General features: G+C 24.1%; 6 protein-coding genes across 6 annotated transcripts in view; 3 read left to right on the top strand and 3 right to left on the bottom strand.

The window, feature by feature from the left end:
* The window catches only part of lqfR (clathrin interactor lqfR), a 12,307-nt gene extending 9,794 nt beyond the window's left edge, over positions 1-2,513 (bottom strand). The window contains exon 1 of the mRNA XM_017903562.1: positions 2,250-2,513. Coding sequence (XP_017759051.1) covers positions 2,250-2,290 — 41 coding nt within the window. The 5' untranslated portion in view covers positions 2,291-2,513. The remainder of the gene's footprint in view (positions 1-2,249) is intronic.
* Positions 2,514-3,721: 1,208 nt separating this feature from the next.
* Positions 3,722-7,194, top strand: LOC108549996 (Rho GTPase activating protein at 54D). Its single transcript, XM_017903590.1, has 7 exons — positions 3,722-3,893; positions 4,015-4,184; positions 4,281-4,490; positions 4,567-4,943; positions 5,033-5,389; positions 5,524-6,297; positions 6,433-7,194. Exons 1-7 carry the CDS (start codon positions 3,769-3,771, stop codon positions 7,192-7,194), a joined length of 2,775 nt encoding a protein of 924 aa, XP_017759079.1. The 5' UTR covers positions 3,722-3,768.
* A 1,561-nt stretch (positions 7,195-8,755) lies between these two features.
* Positions 8,756-9,605, bottom strand: LSm1 (U6 snRNA-associated Sm-like protein LSm1). The gene is made up of 3 exons (XM_017903592.1): positions 9,536-9,605; positions 9,040-9,224; positions 8,756-8,951 (listed from the first exon to the last, which is right to left on the bottom strand). Exons 1-3 carry the CDS (start codon positions 9,579-9,581, stop codon positions 8,775-8,777), a joined length of 408 nt encoding a protein of 135 aa, XP_017759081.1. The 5' UTR covers positions 9,582-9,605; the 3' UTR covers positions 8,756-8,774.
* A 1,109-nt stretch (positions 9,606-10,714) lies between these two features.
* l(3)neo43 (cytochrome c oxidase assembly protein COX16 homolog l(3)neo43) lies at positions 10,715-11,486 on the top strand. The gene is made up of 3 exons (XM_017903593.1): positions 10,715-10,815; positions 10,882-10,990; positions 11,412-11,486. The coding sequence occupies exons 1-3, from the start codon at positions 10,715-10,717 to the stop codon at positions 11,484-11,486; spliced, it is 285 nt and encodes a 94-aa protein (XP_017759082.1).
* A 313-nt stretch (positions 11,487-11,799) lies between these two features.
* On the bottom strand, positions 11,800-14,918 carry tos (Exonuclease tos; the record flags this gene model as incomplete). Its single annotated transcript, XM_017903591.1, has 8 exons — positions 14,758-14,918; positions 14,566-14,685; positions 14,046-14,307; positions 13,716-13,931; positions 13,351-13,634; positions 12,975-13,162; positions 12,093-12,871; positions 11,800-11,901 (listed from the first exon to the last, which is right to left on the bottom strand). Coding segments are annotated over exons 1-8 (2,112 nt in total), but the record flags the coding sequence as incomplete, so codon positions are not given.
* A 1,011-nt stretch (positions 14,919-15,929) lies between these two features.
* Positions 15,930-21,824, top strand: Bsg25D (blastoderm-specific gene 25D). Its single transcript, XM_017903589.1, has 14 exons — positions 15,930-15,983; positions 17,005-17,431; positions 17,507-17,637; positions 17,810-18,006; positions 18,178-18,414; positions 18,492-18,912; positions 18,991-19,151; positions 19,236-19,303; positions 19,378-19,439; positions 19,516-20,403; positions 20,643-21,033; positions 21,112-21,339; positions 21,430-21,530; positions 21,659-21,824. Exons 2-14 carry the CDS (start codon positions 17,050-17,052, stop codon positions 21,794-21,796), a joined length of 3,405 nt encoding a protein of 1,134 aa, XP_017759078.1. The 5' UTR covers positions 15,930-15,983; positions 17,005-17,049; the 3' UTR covers positions 21,797-21,824.
* Positions 21,825-22,697: the final 873 nt, after the last annotated feature.

Below are 22,697 nucleotides of genomic sequence, written 5' to 3'. Positions count from 1 at the left end.
TATATATATATATTTATTTTAATATATCAAATAAAATGACACATTTATAAATGTTAATTAACAAATGATAAAAATGAAAAGATCGTGTAAATATAAAATATTTTAGTTTATAAACAATAATGGTTAATAAAGAATAAATGGTATATAAACAATTTATTTATCAATTTATTTACTATTGCTATCTACTTAAGAAAATATTTGACATGATAACTTGGTATGAAAAGACTACAGAAAGAGTCAACATATCTCTTAGTATAATAAATATTTACAATTTCTATAAACATAGTAATTAAATTTGTACGAACATTTCTTGTTTAACGGAAAGAAAAAAAAAAAATTATAAATTAACCAACATTTAAAAAGTTAATTGTTGATTATGAGTTGATTATGAGATTATGCTTAGAATCAGAAATCTTCGCGTATATGTACAGTTACAGGTTGCATTTGTATTCAGAAAGAGCTGTTAGAGATAATAGTGTCCTTCCGCTTCTCGATTTCCACAGATTATGAACAATCTCACATTTTTGATCATGTAAAGTCGATTTATAATTTTCATTTTGAACAAATAACAAATTCGAGCGATAATAAATTATTGTAATGTGCCTCCTAGTTTTGTAAAAAAAGCAACAACAATAAAAGAATTAATGCACGGCATAGAATAAAAACGTACAGATCGTATCAATGTTTGAGAACCACTACTTAATTCAACACTATGACTGTGTATATGCGATGCATAAGAACCGGTGTTGTAACGATACTTGACTTCGTGGTTACGAAAAAAAAAAAAAAAAAAAAAAAAAAAAGAAAAAAAGGTTAAAAAATAAAAAAGAAATGAAATAAAATGAAAAAAATATAGTATTCGTGACGATGTAAATTTTTTTATACTCTCAACTTTTTGGAATATTTTACACGCGTCTTTACATTGACTACAACTGCATGAAAGCAAAACTTAACAGGTGTGTAGATCAATTACGAAAATCTGACATGTTAGAATAGAAAAGGAAAACTTTTTAAACGATGACTTAGCATAATAATAAATAATCTAAATTACAATCGTTACTTTTCTATGATATTATAGCAAAGTACATTTTTACCGATACTCGATAACCATTTTTACGTATTTAAAAATAGTTGTAAACAATAGACAATAATTAACGTATATGTTTTACTCTTCCAATAACGATGTACTTCTATAATTATCATAGATCATTTTTTACCAAAGAAAACTGGTATTTTATCGATATAACTCATTTCCTTCCTCTTAAATATGCAACACTTTCTCAACGGGCAGTCTTACTTATCATGGAGAGTAACCTGTTCGTGAGCTTGTTAGGGACAGCTTATCAACTAATTTCAGACTCTGCTATGGTAAAACATTGTTTTTCTGCTCAAGCTTTTATTTAAAAAAAAAGAAAACAGACAAACAATTCCAATAATGTTGAAAACTATCCCGTTTCAAATATAAAAAATAAAAATAAAAAATAAGAAAAAGATATTTAACTAGAATAACGGTTATAAAAACGATATATTCATAAAAAAATATTGATCATAATAATTTAAAAATATCTATTAGACAAAAATACACATTACAACATTATGTAATTAGCGATACATCATTAATAAAATTTATTGTTGTACCTTTCATAAAAAATTACGTTTTTTTCATTAAAAAATGTACTATAATTTACATTAACAAGTTAGAGATATATAATTTACAAACTTCGTAAAAAATATTTTCATAACAATAACAAATAGAAAAAAAAACAAGTAAACAAGCGGTATTAGAATATCTATATTATTAATAAAATGCATAATGTAAAACAAGTACTTATTTTGTCCTTCTATAGTCATATTAGTTTCTTCGATTACACGCTTTTTAATTATTATTTGATGTACAAAATTTTTATTCGATTAAATAAATAATTATTTTTCTGCAAGTTACTGAAACAATATGATATATTAACTTATCTTAACTTAAAAAACATAAGAAAAACTAATCCGAAAATAAATGCAAAGGATCATTTATTTATTTTCTGTGAATACTCAATTAATGGGAAAAAAGATGTTTAAATATAAGGTTAAAAATGCGTGAATAATGCGTTAAACAATGTAAGTAAAGTGACTATCAACAAATGTAAAATTAGAGGTAAACGAAAAATCGTGCAGCGTATCGAAGCAAATAGAGTGGAATGCGTCGAAAAAAGTAAAAGCAAGGTTAGATCGCGTGTAACTGACTTAATTGTACTTACGCCTTGTCCATTAACTCCCGCACTTTCCACATGTTCATCATTGTATTTTATACTCCTCACTGAATATAATACGTGTTTTCCGTGTAAAAACTACGGAACTTACACTGATAAATGTTCACCAGCTGTTTTTGAGACCATTTGATATCGCGACGGCGACGGCGAACGAACGTCACCAGGCGGTGGCCATGTTATCCCTTCCACGTTCCATTGAACTAATAATCGTCACAGGTGTTTTACGTCTGCCAACCTCGCTTTTCGTTATCGCAAGTCCTTCTATGTAACATTTTTATTATCTTTCCATAATATTATGTAGTGGTTGGTAACCAAAAAAAAGTTCCGATTCGTTTAAGCAATGAAAAAGAATTAGTTTCTATTCGATATGAACAAATTATAAAATGCATTTACTTTGAAAACTATAAGAAATTGATTAATATTATTCGATTAATTATTGACTATAAATCGTTTAATGATAGCATTTGATAATTTAAAATTGGATTGTAATTCTTTGTATTTTGGTATGCTTACGTCGTATTTAAATATAACATTCATTTGAGCTATTGCCAACTGATTATTTAAAAACTGACGATAAATAATTCATGATATGTTATTATTGATTAATTATAAAAAAATATTTCAAATTTAACAAACATTTGTATTTAAGTGAGCAAAATTTTTAAATACAAGTATTTTTCTTAAAGATTATATTTTGTAAAGCATTTTCCCATTAACGCCGAAATGTTAATTTTTTTTATAATTTTGTACTATAGTACAATAAGAAAAATTCATGTTCAAGATTTCTAAAAAATTTGTTTAGTAAAATATTTTTCGAATACAAAATTATTTTAATATAATAGTATTATAATTTGATAGAAGCTTAAAATTACTACGAAAAATTAATAGAGAGTAATAATTTTTAAATGTAAATATATACGGTATATAATTTTTGCGTCTAAAATTATTATATAATTTTAATACTTAATTGTGACTATTTTTATAGTATTTTTAGGAATACCAAAATTTGGACAAAAAACTATAAAATTATTTTTGCTATGTAGTTATGTAGCTAAATAATGTTTTTATAATTAATATATTTAAAAAACTAATTTATAACTCATTAAATTATTCATCTTTTATCGTTTCAAAATTTTATAAAATAACATTTATAATATTTATATAATACAAGCACATTTTTATATCTACCACCAGATGGTGTTAAAAAACAATCCTAGTTTTGTCTTACTATATACCGTTACTACTGTATGATAAATATCATGTTGGATTGGTTGAATGGCTTCATAGAAGAAATACGAATGAATGAAAATACTAGTGTATTATAATTTAACTATTATATTGACTTTTTGCTTTAATTATTTTATAAAAAATGATTTGGATACATGACTTCAGGAACAGTAAAAAATCAGAATGAAAATAACCGTTTTTAATGAAACAGTAACGAACGTGTGTATAAAATTCAAAGATGTCAGAACGTGTTTAAATCGTCGTTATCGCGGAATTGACAATGGAAGATTTTAACGATGGTGTGGATGGTAAATTGGCTTTTAGAATGCGAAAAGTCAATCCAGAACAGTTTCACACACTTGTCAAAATGCATCTGTCTTTTGAATTAGATCTTAATACTGAAGAGTAAGATGATAATTAATGTTACTAAATTTTGCATTTAAAAGTTGATTTTATAATTTCATAAATTATTTGTTAATATTAAATAAACTTTATTAATTGTAAAATTAATTATTGCATTATACAGCAATGACTGTATCAATGAAAAGGCAAAATTGAAAAAATGGGGTCTCTTGAGTTTTTCAAAGAAACCTAAGTCAACAATTAATTTACAAAGAGGAGTTGAAGGTGCTAGTTTATCTGAAAATGGAATAAATCAAGTAAAGCAGTTAATAGAATATTTATCCAAAGAACAAAGTAACTAAACATTTAATTATTATAGAAGTTTATATTATTTAGAAAATATTTAAATAATTTCTTTTTCTTTTATTTTTATGTTTAAAAATTTTTAAGATATTATACAAGAAGGCATATTTCGACGCACTGGCAAACTAACAAGACAACAAGATTTAAAAACTGCAATGTATCAAGGTATTCCATTAAATCTTAATGATGGTCGATATAGTGTACATGATTGTGCATCAGTATTAAAAGGTTTTTTGGCTGAATTACCAGAACCATTGTTATCAGATTTGCATTACCCAGCACACTGTCAAATTGCAGGTAAAAAATTAATCAAATTGTGTTTAATTTTCTTATTTTTACATTTTACTTGAAACTTTATTTTTATTGATTTTAGAATTATGTAATTCTAATATGAGTGGGAACGATGCTAGATTATTAAGATCTTTACAATTGCTTTTATTACTTCTACCATCCATAAATAGAATCTTACTTAAATATGTCTTGAATCTTCTCAGTAAGACAGCTAGTTTTGAATCTAATAACAAAATGAATTGTGATAGTCTTGCTACTCTTTTTACTCCACATTTAATGTGTCCAAGAAAATTGTCACCAGAAGCTTTGCATATTAATTCTCAAAATTTATCATGTTTGGTTGCTTTCATGATCAGAAAAGAAAATGAATTATTTGAAATTCCACCAAAACTTGCTACAGATATTAGAGCATATTGGGTAGAACAAGAAAGAAAATTATTAAGTCCTAAAGATACAAATGTAAGTTTCTTCTTTGTTGAAATTGTTAAGTGTGTAATATATATAATATAATCAGTTATTACAATTTAAATAATTATATATTATTTCAGTTAAATGAATCTATACCAGATACAACAGGTACAGCACATACGGTATTTAGTTTTGTGGATCATAAGTTAACAGCAAAGGCAAATTCTACACAAGATACTCAAGCAGCATTGGCACAACTTTATGCTCATATACAAGCTATGCCAGAATCAGCTAAGAAGCGCAGACTTGTAAAACAATTTAATAAAGAAAATGGTCAAGGCACACCAAGACAAGTAAAACATTTCCGAACTAAGAGTCTTGGAGATTCAATTAAAAAACACATATTCCAGAAAAAGATTTTGGGATATAAAAAATTTGACATTAATATAGGTTGCAATATCACTAGATCAAGTAGTGAAGAAAACATATTATCATCGGTAAGAATATGGAACATAATATTTTCTATAATCAGTATCTGTTAATTTTGTAACAGCATGTTAATTTCATAACATATGATCTATGATAACAGTTTATAATTAATACATTTCAATGCATGTTTGTTATTACACAGAATCTAGAAAAATCATTACTACAAACAAAAGTATTGCTGAGTAAATCAGATGATGAACTTAGCATGGAAAACTGTGATACAAATAATGACAGTCTTCTTCATACTAAACATATTAGTAATAGTACTGGTAGTCTTAATACTCCTTCATTAAGGAGTTATAAAGATAAGAGAAAGGCTCTATTAATGAGGTTTGTAAATATAAAAGAGGAACAAATGGATGATCAATATAATGACTGGGACATACATAAATCAGAAAAGGGATCATATATAGAAGAATCTATAAATTCAAAGTCAAGTAATGCAAATGTATCATTACAAGATTTTGATAGTAAAGAATTAGAACAAGATAATAATGTTACAACTAATACTGCTAGATTATCTAGACAATTCAGTGAACCACCAGATATGTATTCTTCTCAAACGACTTTAAACGAAATCAGTGAAAATGAATTATTTAGACAAAGTTCAGAACCTACATTTTCAGTATCAGAAGCAACTCGTGATGATACGTCCTTAATTAAGTGTAGTGAAGACAACAAGAAATCAGTAGAATATTCAAAATTGGAATCACACACTGATAATGCATGTGTTCATTTGTCCCCTGTTGTAAAGAATAGACTTTGGAATGTATATGTTGCTCATACATCGACGCCATCGAATTTATTACGCAAAAGCTTAGTCACTAATGATTACATGTTAACTCCTACTACTAACAATGATAAAAGCATGAGTCCAATTACACAAAGCGCTACTAAAATGACAAAAGCTATGCAGGTATGAATATTCTATTGTTTTTAATATTATTATTTTACTGTTTATGTTTATGATAATTTAATAAAACTGTCTATAATTTACATATATAATTGTAAATTTTTAACTAATCTAATCTCATCATTTTTTATATTATAGGAAACAATGATGACACCACGATCTAGAAAACCTGTAATGATGGTTTCTGGATCAAATCTATGTAATCTTGCCTCTGTTAATAATAGTTGGCATCAACAAGATATATCTAATAATGTGCATGGATCAAATCTTGATATTATTAGTTCAATGAACTGTACTTCAATTCTAGAAGAATCTCATAAGCCTAATAGTATAGTCAATGAAATAATATACAGTGAAGGTATTGACTTAGAGGATAAAGAAAACATAAGTAAAAATGCAACGGAAAAACGAAAATTTGTTACATCAATTACTGATGATTATTATGCAATCAAACAACAAAGTACTATGTCTATAACGAGTACATTTAGAGAGTATTTATTGTCTAGAAGTGTATTAACTGCTAGTCCTGTTGATCTCAGTTTCTCATCGCGTACAGGAGACTTTGAACAATCAGAATCTGATTTAAACATTCTAAATGAGGATGGTCTATCTGAGAGCTTACTTTGTTGTTTAAATGGAAATCAACCAGAATCTGATACATCTGGTATCGCATCTGGTAGTACTAACAGTGCTAATAATTCGTCGGAAAAGAATGATGAAATGGCAAGTTCGCCAAGAAAACGAGCAACTAGTTTACAGCGTAATGATTCTAAAAGATCAATAAAGGAAAGCAGAACGTCGAGGAATATACGAGGACATGGTTTTAGACATAAACAATTAAGCGAATCAACATTAAGTTCGGTGAAAATAAAAGATATGTTTCAAGAAACTTCATTTTGACAAAGTGACATAATCACAATATATACTAAACTTTTGTATCTTTATGCACACTTTTTCATTTTAATGATACTTTTAATTGTGAAAAGACAAATTAACGTAAAAACCTATAATAGGTTTGTTTATAAATGTTTGTAAAAACAAAATTCTAAAGTATACATTCATTGCGTAAATTTTTATTTAAAAATTTTCATTGCTTTTATACTTTTATAACAAAATAGGATTGGCACATCACATATGATACAGTGAAATTCATATTATTTATATAGTGAATAGTTTTGTACTAGATACTTTTAATTTATATTCTGCCCTAAATTTTATACATTACATATTTTGTTAAATTATTCATTATATATATGTGAATAAACCTTTTTGCATAAAAATAAATAAAAATCTTTTTACATTTATGTTATATTTTACCTTCAAATTTGTAAAATCTAATGACATTGTATCCTTTCTGCTATCAAAATATTTTTAAAAGAAAATAAAAAAATTTTGCATACATATGTATAATATAATGAATATTTACTTGTTAAGAATAGGTAAAATCTGTGATTTTAAAAACTAATATATTAATAAATACCGCAGTGAAGTTATTATAGGCAATAAAAAGAAGGATACAATAATTTAAAAATTTTATTTTATTAATGCTTTTGTATATATAATACATCTTTATGATGTTCATGCAAAAATTAAAGTACAATATAACATGTATCATATAAATTTAAATAAATTCATATGAAAGCATTAGATCTTAAGCAATATTTCGTTTAATATTGTATGAACAATTATAAAAAAAACTTTAATTGTCAAAGGTAATTACCATAAGGTATTATATTGTTTTCATGCATATTTATTATTTGAATTAAGTTTTAGATATATATCGTAGAATTTTTAAATAAAATTAATATTTTGAATCATGAAATGGATTTATACATATTTAACAAAATATATTTTGTAAATTTATTAAACATGTAAATACATAAGTAACATTTATATGACAATTTTTGTATTCTCTTAAGCTTTTCTTTATATTATTCATATTTATTTTTAATTTGAAATACAAGGAAATTATTGAAACAAGAATCTTTCATACAAAATAAGATATGTAAAACTGATCATAGAAAAATATACAATTGCTAGAAATTAGTAAATGTAATTAATATGTTCATTTATGAATTGTAGTCAGTAAAAGACTATATATCAATTGTAATAGATTTCTACTTAAATATAATATTTGTATATAATAGAAGTTTGAAGATCTTTAAAAATATGATACAATCATAATGTTCTTCATTCATCATACTAAATACAGGATTAATATAATAAGACTAAAACTATATAAATTCACATATCATTGACATTTTATGCATCAAATTTCAATTATACTATTATGTCATAGTTTAAGAAATTATAGGATACAAGTAAAAACTATATCTTCACAATTATATGATGTATTCACATTTCACAGATACTGTTAAATATAATCAGAGAGAAAGTGATGTTTAACATGTATCATATGTTTTAGAATTATGTGAAGACATGGATGATAATGTATTGGTAACCAAGGATTTTGATGTGGGTCAGAACATATCATCATGACCCACATCTGGAACATATGGTGATATACCTCGTTCTTTCAGAGTCTTATTTATTAATCGTCTTTGATCTTGTCTTAATTCTTGTTCTCGTCTTTGTGCATCTAAGATATCATCAACAGATACTTCAGTTAATGGTAAATCTCTTTCTTTATCTCTGTCCTATAATAAAGATTATATTGTTCCATTCAAATATTTAATATACATTTTCTTTTTTTAAATAAAATAATTTTATACATAAAGATATTACTATTTCTCCTAAAAGCACAACATTTTCTCCTCTTATAATAAAAATGCCTCTCGGGATGTCTCCATATTCTTTACCAACATGAATTCTTTCAATTGTACGATGAAGTACAATATTAGCAAATTGATCAACACTTCTAAGATATCCAATCAAAGTTCTGCCATCTCTTAGTAAAACCATAAGCTTTTCTAAATCAAAATTATATAGATATTTCATGAAAATAAAAATAATTTTTATGAAAGTAAGCATTAAAATAAAGTGTATTAAATTTTATTCTAGACTTAATTATTAATGATTTGAAAAAATACATAAATATAGACTATTAGCTTTAAATACTTAAATTTCTTGGGGTAAAAAAAATAATTTATATTAAATATTATATGAATTGTTTTGTATTAATATAATTCATATAAAATTAGCGATTTTGAAGAATATGAAAAAATTTAATAACAAATCAGTATAACCTAATAAATAGCACATTTATAACATACATACGTACTGTCAAGTTCTTCAAGAAGAGTTGCTGTCCCTGGCAAAATGTTCATATTGCAATTGCTTCTATTTTTGATAAAAATAGTGTTCAAATTAAAACAAATAAGAACGTTGTATGTCAACTTAACCTGTAGTAAAATTTAAAACTAGATTCATTTCTCTTTCTTATTAAATTGCTTAAATTATTTCAACTTGTTATTATTAGACTAATAATATCGACAAATACATTTAACTACAAAATTTAAATAATGAAGTTATAATCATCATTATTTTCACATTTCTCGCTCAAAAGATTCGCACAAATCGATATATTTTAGTGATTTTTATTGGTCAAGTAAAATCTGTTATCAATTTGAATTCATCAAAAACTGAATAAAAAATATACCATAATTAACAACATTAACATTGATTAACATTAGCTTTTCATTGTAATTACATTACGTAAACAAATAATAGTACTGATATAAAAAGATTAAAATAATACAAAATAACAATATAACAGTTTTATAAAATTTTATTACTTCATAATTAATTAATTTTTTTATTAAACGTACTTATTATACAAAAATTATTTAAAATAATAAAATTTTAAATTATACATATGTAATTTTTAATAAAATATTAAAATATACTTTTTAAAGTAAATTGTATTTAAAACAGTTCATTTTATAGATTACCTAAAATTATTTTAGATATGTTAATTATGATATTTAATCAATATTAATTAAATTTTATTTAAATTCTTTAGGCAAATTTTTTATTTATGATGTTATTAATAATACAATACAATTTTTTCTAAAATTATTATATATAAACTAAATAAAAAATATTTTATTTATATATCTTTTACAATAATATTTTCAATAATTCAATTACTATACAGTAATTATATGAATTGATATTGCAAATAATTATTAAAAAAATAATATAAATTTAATAACTAAATAACGTATATATATATAAATGTGATAAGTAAATATTTGTTAAGATTTATTTCCAATTATATATTTACATGGGAAAATTCTATTTTGATTTTTCATAACTGTGATTAATATTATTTTAATAACTTTTATATATACATTAGTAATGCATGATTCTATAAATTAAAAAAGTAATGGCAATGTTGCAAACATCTTTACACATAAATTTTGTTCGTTAGTACATATATTACATAACCTTTAAAATAATGACACGATTTTTTGAGACCAAATTTTTTCGACATTTCTTACCATTTATGATACTTGTTATTGGAGGTTCATTTTATATTCAACAATTCGCACGTGTAAAGTATGTGTTTTAAATTTCAAATTATAGTAATTGATGAGGTTAACTAATTTATTTTGATTTTTTTAGATTTAAGTATCGAAATATTACAACGTATGATGCAAAAGATTTAGTAGAAAAATATGACATAAAAAAGAAAAAACTTACTACACTTGAAGAGGAATATGAAAAATTAAAAGTATGTAAACTTCAACTACAAAACTTTTATCAAAGTTTAAATTAAATATTTAGAAGCACCATTTTTGTCATTTTGAGCACAAAATTATTTTTAAATACCATTAAAAGAGAAGTAAAGTATTCAAATAATATATCTAGTAATAATAAAAGTGAAAATATAAAGCAATATTTTATACTGTTTTTATTTTATATCGATCTTATAATATGAAGTAACAAATTATTTGATAATGAATTAATTTTTGCTAATATAAAAGAATATATTGTTATTACTGAAAATATAATAATTATGTAAAAAGTTTATGTTAGAAATATTAACAAATTTGTTTAAATTATAATAATGTAATATAATTACATTGTAATTACTACGTTACAATAATGTAATGAAATATAATTATATGTGGTATTTAATCTAATATTTATAGGACTTGGATATTGATAATTGGGAAAATATTCGTATTCCTCGACCATGGGAGGATCCAAATAATGTAAGCAATTGAGTTTCCATGTAAAAGCATATTTAATATTCAATACTTAGGTAGAAGAATGTTTTATTATAAAGTATTCTTATTATAATAAAGTTAAAATTTTCTTGTACATATATCACTTTTTTTAATATCTTTATAACTAACTTATAATACGAAGTTTTTTAGTATCTTTATAAATAATTTGTAATTATAATAATACAATACACATAGTTGTATAGTCATTTTCATATAGTTGGTATCACAAATTGTTAAATGTAATCCTATAAATAAACAATGTAGTTAGATACAAAAAAATAATTAAAAAGTATATTACTCACTTTTTTTTTTCAAATCCATACATGCTTAATAAACTTTGTTGTTTTTGTATTGAATTAAGCTGTTGGCTTCGTCGTGTACTATTTGTTGTTTTTATTCTATTCTTTACAGACTGAAAGAATATATTTTAATACATAATTCCATCTCAATAATAAAAATTTAAACTATACTTAAAACAACTGTACAAATGTTATTAGTTATCTTTTAATATTTTTTTTTAAATCATAAATAATATTCTTTTAATGACATTAACTTTCTTGTTTTATTTCTATGAATTAATGCTTATAAGATAAATTTACTCACTGTATGAGAATTTAAAGAATTGTTGCTTTTGTTTTGTTTAACTTTATTACTTGTTTTTATACTTATTTTCGTATCAGACCAATTGAATAAACTATTGTTTAAAGTATCTATGTCTCCTTGTTGAATTAAAAAATCGGAATTTATATCAGCTACTGATGTCAATGAAGTATTTAAATTTTGTACTTCATTTATATTATGTACTGTCTGTGATTCATTTATTGAACTATCCAAATGTGATTTTTCTAAATCACAATTAAAAAGAATGTTTGAACATTCAACATCTTTACATTCATTTGTTACAAATGATGTATTATGTTCTTCATCTATATCCATAGGACATAAATTCATTTTCCCTTCATTAGATACTGTTAAAGTTTGTAAATTGATATTTGTTATTTCATTATTTGCATCTGCTTTCATATTTTCTTTTTCTAATAAGATATTATTTAAGTTTGTATATGTGTCATCCATTATATGATTTTCTTCGGTAATTGTTTTAGGAAAAAATTTACTTTCTGTAACAATTTTTTCATCTATAATTGTTCGTTTACGCATTATGTTTCTTCCCTTTATTCGACTTTTACTTCTAAATAGAAGACTTGGAGAAGTTTTAATATTAGGTAACTGTTTTGAAAATGGATTTGTTCTTCTAATTAAAATGGGAGATACTTCATTGTTATTAGGAATAAAAGTATTTACATCTGAATTATTTTCAGTATCTTTGACATTTCTAGATTCATATGCATCTAAAATTTCTTTTTGGTTCAATTGTTCACATTCTGTAATGATATATATAGTATTTTTTATTCGTTTTCTAAAGATGTATGTAAATATATATAACTATTTGTAAATTAATATTTATGTATACAATAAATTTTATACCAGAATTATCCTGTTGTTTCATCAAAATAGGTTTTCTTAAAGGTCTTGTATGGAGAATCACTTTCTGATTAACAATATTAAACAAATTCATGGGACTGTCTTTTTGAGAAGACTTTTGTAAATGATTTTGTATTAATTCATATTCTTTTGACCAAATACTAATATGTCGTGATAATTCTTTTTTTTGTGACCATGTGTTACGTTTACTATTTTCAATCTAGAAAAATCCAGATTCTATGATATTTAATATTTCATTATTTGCATGATAAGAAAATTAGATGTATATATTTATATTGAAAAAACGAATAAATAAATAAATACTTAAATTTTCCATAAGAAAAATTAAAAAATAATTATATTAATAGTCTTTACCCTTATTTTATCAGGATCAAAATTATGTAGTACTTTTAGAGTAAAAGGATCACAATTTCCTAATGCAAGTTGTAATGCAGTATCTGAATCTATTTCCACACCAGCATAATATAATTGTTCTTCAGTTACATCAGACATAGGTGGATTTAAACGAACTTGTTTTCTTTTTAAAGGACAAAATACTAACTGATGTTTGAAAGTAATAACTGCTAATATAAATGAATCTCTGTACTCTTTTGTAACAACTAGAGATTTCATATTTAAGTAAGATCCTAATCGAGTTAAAGCCTATAAAAATAAATGCATACTTACATATATGTAGAGTTATACATAAATTTAATTTGCAAATACATATGTAAAAATATTTACTGTATGTATATCACAGTCTGTATTTCTCATAATAAATTTTCGTGCTTTATTTAATCCAATACCAGGGAGAGATGGTAAATAATCACAGCCTGATAGAATACACATATAACGGAAATCATCCATACTAAAATGTTCAAATTTTACTTCCATTGCAAGATGCAATTTATCTTGGCTAACTAATAATCCATTGCCATTTATATCCATTTTAAACAATACCTATAGTATAAGTATATGGAAAAATATATAATAAATTTTGCACTTTTCTGAATCCATAAACTTAACTTTATAAAATTTTTTAAAATAAATTATACAAAATGGAGAAATACAAACTTTTTTACAACCAAATAACGTTAAGTCACTATCCTCAGTAATAACAACATCGGCAATTCCACTGATATTAAGGTATGCTAATTGTGCATCTGCTTCATAAGGTGCTACAATACAATCAATATTCATTTTATGGCACTGTTTAATTAATTCTAAAGCCATTTCATGTGTGACATCTATGGATCTTCTTAGTAAATTTCTTGCCTCTGCATGTTGCCCCATTTGTATTAGCTCAATAGCTTTGCGACGGTTTGTCTGTCTATTTCTAAATATATAAATATAGATTATTAAAGTAATTAAATGTTCCAATAATTTATTTTACTAATGATATCTTCTATTAAAATAAAATTATTTAATACTACTATTACAATAAATTATCCAATTACTCAATTATAATTACGAATAATTTTAATTAAACAAAATTCAATAAATTTAATTTAATATTAATTACTATTTTAAGTGTTTTCTTAATTCTATAGAAGTTTTATCATAAATTTTCAAAGAAAAATTCAATTATGCATACTCTCGTCGTTTTGTTTCAGTCTGTGCCTTAGCAGGTAAATGTCTTCCATCAAATACAAGAATTGGTTTTATTTTATGAGATAACAACATATATATGAACTTCATACAATAATTAACATATCTAGAAAAAAGTAAAGGTCAAAAAATTATTATTTGTATTAACAATGTGCTTAAACTATAATAATTTTCTTACGCATCTGTCGGTTGTCCCATTGACAATTTTTCAGCACAGGAAAATACACCTTTATGTAACCAACAATAAGAATCGATAGCAACAACACCACCAGAGAATTGATCAATATTTGTTTTTTTTGAAGCTTTTTCTAAAAATGGAAGTAAGCCGGCAATACCCATTTTTCCGTTTCAATACACAGTACTGACCAACAAAACTAACCATATGTACAGTTAAGTTACACTAACATTACAGTTATTCGCATTGCCGCCAAAGTAGAATCGATGATTACAATAATACTAGATGTGTGACTTACAAATCAATGTAGCTACACGTAATTTTTATGACAGCAATATAAATATGTTCAATTTTTTTAAATTTCTTAAATTTTCAGTAATTATATTTATTTTATATTAATTTTTGGAAACATATAAATCTTATAATGAAGGTATTTGTCTCTATACTACAATTTTAAACTATTTATATATTTGAATTATTTAAGTAATTTAAAAAAATTTTTTTGTATTTTATGATGTCATTTATAAATAATAAAATGAATTTCGCAAATTCATCCTAAAATTGATATGATAAAATTTGATTGCTGGATTAATAAATTCGATAATATTTATAATCAATTTTTATGTATTTTGATAATAGAATAATTGTTCATTTTTTAAAATACTATAAGTCTTAAACTCATTAAATAAAATATAAAAAATAAATCATAAATATATTTATATTTAAATTACTGCTATAATATCACTATGAAATGTAGTGCCATCTATCGTTTGTCATTGTGATTTAATATATTTAAATTATGTTTACTTTTTTTTAATTGTATGATAGAAAGAAAGTTTTAATTTCTTAAAGAAACTGTCAAATTAAAGTTAACTGTCGAAAGTACAGTATATACATATTTGTGAAATATATTATGATGCTATACGTTTCTTACTTTCATCAGTATGTTAACCACGCACATATACATGCGCATTTATAGCTACCCATATACCTGAGGCTTATGGGCTGTCGCGGCGTATTATATATTCATTACCATGGATACATATGCGTCATATATGTGTATGAGCATGTGTTCATGCATACAGAAATATATATATGCATACCTATATATATATCTATATCTATACACATGCGCGCGCGCACACACATACACACAAAGTAGATAGATAGATAGATAGATAGTAGAAATGCGTGTGCGTGATTTGTGAAACGAACTTTATAATTTAATGGTAGGTTATAATCATTTTATAACTGAGATATTTCATTTTCTGTGTAATGAAAAATTATAATAATAAATTTTATTATTTTGAAATTAATTCCCTTTTATATTTGAGTAGCATGACATTTTTTAAATTTGTATATGTCATTATTATCTTGTAAATATAATTTATTTTGTAACATATTTATTACGCAATTTAAAAATAACGTAAGTTTGATATTATACTTTTTCATAATTTATTTATTATGCAGATGATTAGTGCGTATACACTTATATTCCTAATATATTGGATATTGTAAATTATTAACTCAAACTTATATTTTAGGTTAACATATCCATAATATTTTATTAAATATATCTTGATCGTTTAAAAGATTAATATTAATGGTTTTATCATTAATATTAATAAGCTTTAGTCAATTCAAATAAACTTAATTAATTAATTTAACAATTAAAGTTCTGCTATAATAGATAAATGTGACTTTTAGTTTACAACATTATTACTTATTTGTTTCTGGCTAATAGTTAAATAATTAATGTAAAATAATTATACATTACTTTTGTTAATGTATTGTAAATATAGTATATTTTTGGAAATTTTTAGATTTTATTGATACTGTATGTGATATGAATTATTTTTTGTATTAGAAAGGAATCGTTAATTTTTTTTATTAACATGCAAACTGTTAAATTAGTAATGATAATTTGAAAATTATAAATTTACTTGTCAAGATAATAAAATTGTGAAAGTATAATTTTATACAATAGTTGAAATTTTATTTAAAGAATATAAGAAAAATAATATTTTAGGCACTTTGAAGATTATTAAATTTATATTATCGATGTACATATATAATAAATATAATTTTATGAATAATACTGATTATATTATTGGTAACAGATAAAACAATATATTTTTTAAAGTTTGTCAGAATTTGAGTTATATATTACTATTTACTTTTTTTATGGGCTTAAGAAATTTTATTCAGTATTTGTATTAATATATCTAATTATACGTAATATAATTATAGATCTATTATACTTTATGACATATCAAAAAACAATGAAAGGATGCCATGGATGAACACAACAATGATCCTTATGAACAACAGCTTTATGCTGTATTTCAAAGTTGTTTAAGAAAAGGAGAAACTGAGTTACAAGAAGATAACTGGCTCAGTTTATGTCATAAATTACATTTGACTGAACAGAGTGAAGAATTAAAGTCATGCATCCAGCAACATAAACAAGAAAAGCAATCTATATCATTCCAAGAGTTTAGAGCTGCCTTATTAACATTATTAGGGAAAACACAAAACTCAATTACACAGACAGACAAAGATTGTATAACAGAATCACAAAATGACATAAATTCACATATTATAGATAATAAAAGATGCAATTCTTTACCACCTAATAATTCTAGCTCTAATGTAGATTTTTTAAATGGAAAAACAGGTAATTACATTGTTTATATTATTTTTCATGGTTTTGTATTGTTTTTTTGTATTTTTAATGTTTTATTAACTTTAGATGCAGCAGTAGATGAAAATAGACTAAAATGTTTATGGGAAAAGATAAACACCTGTTTAAAAGAAAATGTGGACTCGGCAACAATGTTTTTTATATCTAATTGTCTAGGAATCCCAGCTCTTCCAAAACAAGTAATACCATGACACAATTTTTTTTCATATATAATATATTTCATCAGTTATTTATGTAATTAATAATTAGGAAAAATATATTAAAAGTTTATTATAATTAAATTTTTTTATATTAATTTCTATTTAATAAAAAGTTAAATAATTTATAGTAACAAAATATTATTTTACACAGATTTCACAGTGCATCTTTGAAAAACTTGATCAGAATTGTGATGGATTAATTAGTTTAGATGAATTTCTTATTATATTTGAAAATAAGGCAATGGAAAATCAAGTAGCACTAGATAAGAATAATGAACCTGCAAACGAGTTAACTAAATTAGATTTTAGGAAACGGAACTTTGATATACATACTCCTCGTAAAACTAGGTACTATAATTATTATTTCTAACATAACTTTCACCAGTACATTACTTTGTAATACTCACTATTACTGTTAGGGCAAGATTTATTATTTCTCAATATTTTTATTCAGTAATTTCAAAATTTTATATCTATAAATATTTATAAAACATTTTACTCTTATTTTTTATATAATAGTTTTACAAGAAATAATACTTTTCTGGATACATGGAAATTTTCTAATATTACAAATACATCTTTATTAATGGATGGAGGTCTTAAAACATCTGAAATTTCTTTAACTGATTTAACAACTACTTTATGTGATGAGTTGAAAAATTTTAATGATTCATTAGATCACTCTGCAGTTCGATCTCATATAATGTTATTAAGAGATGTTCTTATATTATATCAAAAAGAATTACATAGCTTAAAGTAAGTATCACAACTTGTATAAATATATACTTTAGATGAAATTTAATTAATTAATAACAATGTTCTGATATTTGTAGCCTTATGATAGAAAATATAAATGGTGAAAAAGAGAAACTGCGTACTGATATTATAGAAGCTAATGAACGTGTGAACACTCTTGTTCAAGAGATTGATGAGCAACATATTCGACAAGAAGAAATTGTTCAAAATTTACGAAAACAAATTGAACAACGTCATACTGAAATTGTACAAGATCTTTCAAATCAACTTAGTTCTGAACGAGAAATGAGTGCCAGTGTCGTGAAATCAAAGGATGATCAAATACAAGTATTGCAGAAAGAAAATCATGAGATTAGAAATAAGTTTGTAAGCACATTACAAGAGAATCAAGTTTTAGAAACTGAAAATGAGAATCTTCATAGTCAAATTGAGAAACTTAAACAGTCAAACAATGAGTTATTCGCTCAGATAAAAGTGTTAGCAGCAGAGCATGATGAGGTATTTAAATAATTTTTTTCTAATTAAAATATAAATCGTTTTTATATTTATCTCATATATAATTATAATTTTATAAAGTCGGAAAATATAGAGGCGAAACATCAACAAGAAGTTATATACTTGGTAGATCGTATCAAGCAGTTACAATCAGAAGCGGTACTTTTACGAGATCAAAATGACGAACTTACCGCAGAATTAGAAAGTTTTAAATTACGTGATCGCCATAATAAAGATATAAGGTAATACGTAAAACTAAATACTGTGTAAAATAGGTAACTTTAATAAATAATATAAATAAAACTAAATATTGCTTCTCTATTTAGTTATTGCAGACAGAATAATCTTCCTGGCACTCACATAATAAGGAATACACTGCCAAATGAAATTGAAAGTAATAAGAATAATTTTGTATACTTCCTTTAAACTTATCTTTTAATAAAATAAAATTGTTTAATCTATTTTCAGACAAAGAGACATTTGCAGTTGAAGAAGATGATTTAGATGTTGTTTTAAAACATTCCACATTTGTAAGTAATGATTAATAACATATATTATTTAATATTTAAAAGAACTTCTAATTTTTATTTTACTCCATTTATGTAGCTGTCTTGTAATTCCAACGAAGAAGATAATATTCAAAATTATAAAAAGATAGATTTAAAACAGTTTAAAGATGTAGTTGTAAAACAGTTAAAAAATATTTTAATAAATAATAACAAGTGTACCATAGAAAACTGTGCATTTAAAGATGAAATATCAGGAATGATTATGAGATTACAATCCAATTTAAATACACAAATTTTCAAAGAGACTGAATTTGTCAAAAGTATTGCATCTGAAATAGAAACAGAATGTGAGGAACGAACAAGTGAATCTTTAAGAGATTTTGTTGTCCCCAAACATAAGAATTCTGTTTCCATTAAACGAACAGTACCATCGAATAGTAATGATGATAATTGTGATGTTGATAACTTTAGTCAAGATACGAAAAATTCAACACAAAATAAAGTTTCAAGTCTTAGAGATTATCCTCCTCGTAAAGAAGAGCATTTGAATGTAGATTCCAAGTCAAGTAAGGAAAAGGATGCTTTAGTCATTCAGTCCTTAAAGATTACTCCTGAAATTGGTACAAGATGTAACTCGAGTTTAATAAAAAGTGAATCATCAGAGGACGTTTTTCTAAATTTAAAACTGAAAGAACTTGAAGCAACTCATGCTGCTGAAAAAAAACAATTGATTGAACAATGTGCAGAGTTAGAAAGAAGTCTTGATATGTTAAAGATAGAATATGAAGAGTGTGAAGATTATTGGACTGCTAAATTAGAAGAAGAAAGACAACTTTTTGAACAGGAACAAAAAATTAGTGATGAGAAATTTTCAGAACTTATAGCTAAAATGGCAGAGTATGAAGAATTAATTAGTCCAATAGACAAAGTAAAAAATGGTGGACGTTTATCTCCAATTGAAGAGAAGTTTAATTTAGAACAACAAGTAAGATATATTTTTTCATTTCCTTACTATATATATAAATAAGTATTTTGTTAATTATTATAATTCTCTCTTTAATTTTACAATAAAAAAAGATATTTTAAATGATAAAGTTAGATAAGATGTTCTTCATAATGTGTTCTACCTTTTTATTTTTTAATTTATCATTAAATTATTAAAATTCATTGAATTATATTCAAAATCTACTGTCTACTTGCATGTATATTGTTTTATTTACACAGTATTTAGATCTGGAAGAAGAATTTGAAAAATGGAAAGTGCAAATGGAAGAAGAATTGTCCCAAAAAGATAAAGAAATTCAAGATTTTCATGAGAAAATAAAATCTTTAGAACGACCAATTATGACTGATATGTCCATACAAGTTACAGATGATTTTATTTTTCCACCTTTATTAACACGATCCAATTACGTTTCTAATGATTTATTCAATGTTCAAACATCCAGTGATTCGGTTTCAAAGTTAGCTCAATGCAACGATAATATTCGTAATTTGTCTGAAGAATTTAAATTTAATAGAATTCTGGAATCTTCAATCATATCAAATGACTTTATTTCACCATTAACGAAAGATGATATAGATAGTAGTAATTGTGACCAATATTCTATGAAAAGTGTCAATAATACGTATAAAATTGAAAAACCAGACCTACAATGGAAGGCAATTGATGATAATGGAAAAATTGCAAAAGAAGAAAGTATTCACAGTGCAGAATATGATTATGTACAGAACACATTAAAATTACAACATTTAAAAGCTCCAACCTGTCAATGCATGCGAAACGATTCACAAGTAGGTTGCATAAATATTAATATATTGCAGAATTTAAGCACGAAACTTCAGATACAAGAGCGTAAAAAGCATCAATTACAAGAATGGTTCAAACAACAACAATATCATACTGAGCATGTATTACAACGTGAGATGTTTTTATAATTTTATTTAAATATTCATATGTAAAAATTATTATGTTAATATATGCAAAAATATTTATTTGTTATTATTTCAGATATTATGTCACAGCATCAAGTAGAGATATCAGAATTACAATGTCTCCTTCGTAGTACTCAAGAAAAACTCCAAATAGAATTTCAAACAAATGCAGAACAGGTATATAAATTTAATCTTAACTTTTTAAAGATTAGAGATTTTTTTGGACATAATTCTTAATTAATATTTTTTAAGTACAGTATAAAATTTACGATTAAATATATTTACTTTTTTATTATTTTTCACAGGCTGAACAATTGGCACGAACTGATATATTAGTAAAAGATTTGTACATAGAAAATGCCTGTTTAATAGCTAATTTAAAACGTTTACGACAGCACTATAATATGTTAACAGGATTGAATGCTGAATCAACTTCAATATGATATTACAATCAATTATTAATAGTATATAAAAGGCAGAGCTTTATTAATAAAATATTAGTAATATCATTACTAATATTTTAATGTCAAAGTATGAGTCAGAGATAGGTATTCTATTTCAATTGTTAATTGTGATACATACTATTCTTTTTCAATTGTAGTATCAAAATAAGAGTAAAAAATTGATTTTTTTTTATTGTAATATTAATATCAAATCCTAGAATAGTTTGGAAATTCAAAAACAAATAATTAAACTTCGTTCAATTTGATGTCCATATTTTTCATTTAGCACTTTAGCAAGTACACATATAATGTTCATGATATTGAAATAATTACACATATATTTTTTGTTTTCAATTTTATGTATATGTGTATAGAGATTAATTGCGTCAATGTAAAATTTGATTGCACTTGTATGTTGCACCTTTCTTTGAGAAGTATATTGTACTATAAAAGAAAATGAATGATGAAACTACCAATGATTCAGAGAGTTAAAATAATTAGAAATTTACATTTAAGTTTAAAGCAAACAGTATTTATTATTAGATTCAAATTTTGTTTAATGTAAAATGAGTTTGAAAAATTGGTGCATTTATTATTGAATCACTTTAAAATTGATTAGAAAATGATTATCAATATTATAATGATGATTATCAATAGAAATATGTAATCTGCTTTATCCTGTATAAATTATGATTACAAATGTATTTTGTTTTAGAATTTAATCAAATTTACATGGTTAGGTATATTTATAGAAAATTAAAAGAAACAAACAGCCTAATCATAAATTGTAATGAAAAAAGGAAACCCAAACTAATTAGTACAAAAGAATCATGTTATCATTGTTATCTACTTGCTACTAATTAAATTATCATATATAAATAGATATTGTAGAATTGTTTGC

The sequence above is a fragment of the Eufriesea mexicana genome, unplaced genomic scaffold, assembly GCF_001483705.2.
Source record: "Eufriesea mexicana isolate 0111107269 unplaced genomic scaffold, ASM148370v2 scaffold2421, whole genome shotgun sequence".
NCBI lineage: Eukaryota > Metazoa > Arthropoda > Insecta > Hymenoptera > Apidae > Eufriesea > Eufriesea mexicana.
The sequence above is the reverse complement of the archived record's forward strand: the minus strand, read 5'-3'. Positions and strand labels throughout refer to the sequence as shown.

What these genes read in the sequence shown, in the direction of transcription:
- LOC108549996 (XM_017903590.1), top strand. Translation starts at nt 3,769, where the DNA reads ATGGAAGATTTTAACGATGGTGTGGATGGTAAATTGGCTTTTAGAATG. An exon ending in ATATTTATCCAAAGAACAAA is followed by an intron (nt 4,185 to 4,280) that starts GTAACTAAACAT and finishes AAAATTTTTAAG; the next exon opens with ATATTATACAAGAAGGCATA. An exon ending in TAAGTCCTAAAGATACAAAT is followed by an intron (nt 4,944 to 5,032) that starts GTAAGTTTCTTC and finishes ATATTATTTCAG; the next exon opens with TTAAATGAATCTATACCAGA.
- LSm1 (XM_017903592.1), bottom strand. Translation starts at nt 9,581, where the DNA reads ATGAACATTTTGCCAGGGACAGCAACTCTTCTTGAAGAACTTGACA. An exon ending in TCTTCTTGAAGAACTTGACA is followed by an intron (nt 9,225 to 9,535) that starts GTACGTATGTAT and finishes ATTTTGATTTAG; the next exon opens with AAAAGCTTATGGTTTTACTA. An exon ending in TTGTGCTTTTAGGAGAAATA is followed by an intron (nt 8,952 to 9,039) that starts GTAATATCTTTA and finishes TCTTTATTATAG; the next exon opens with GACAGAGATAAAGAAAGAGA.
- Bsg25D (XM_017903589.1), top strand. Translation starts at nt 17,050, where the DNA reads ATGGATGAACACAACAATGATCCTTATGAACAACAGCTTTATGCTGTA. An exon ending in TACTGAGCATGTATTACAAC is followed by an intron (nt 21,340 to 21,429) that starts GTGAGATGTTTT and finishes TTATTATTTCAG; the next exon opens with ATATTATGTCACAGCATCAA. An exon ending in TTCAAACAAATGCAGAACAG is followed by an intron (nt 21,531 to 21,658) that starts GTATATAAATTT and finishes TATTTTTCACAG; the next exon opens with GCTGAACAATTGGCACGAAC.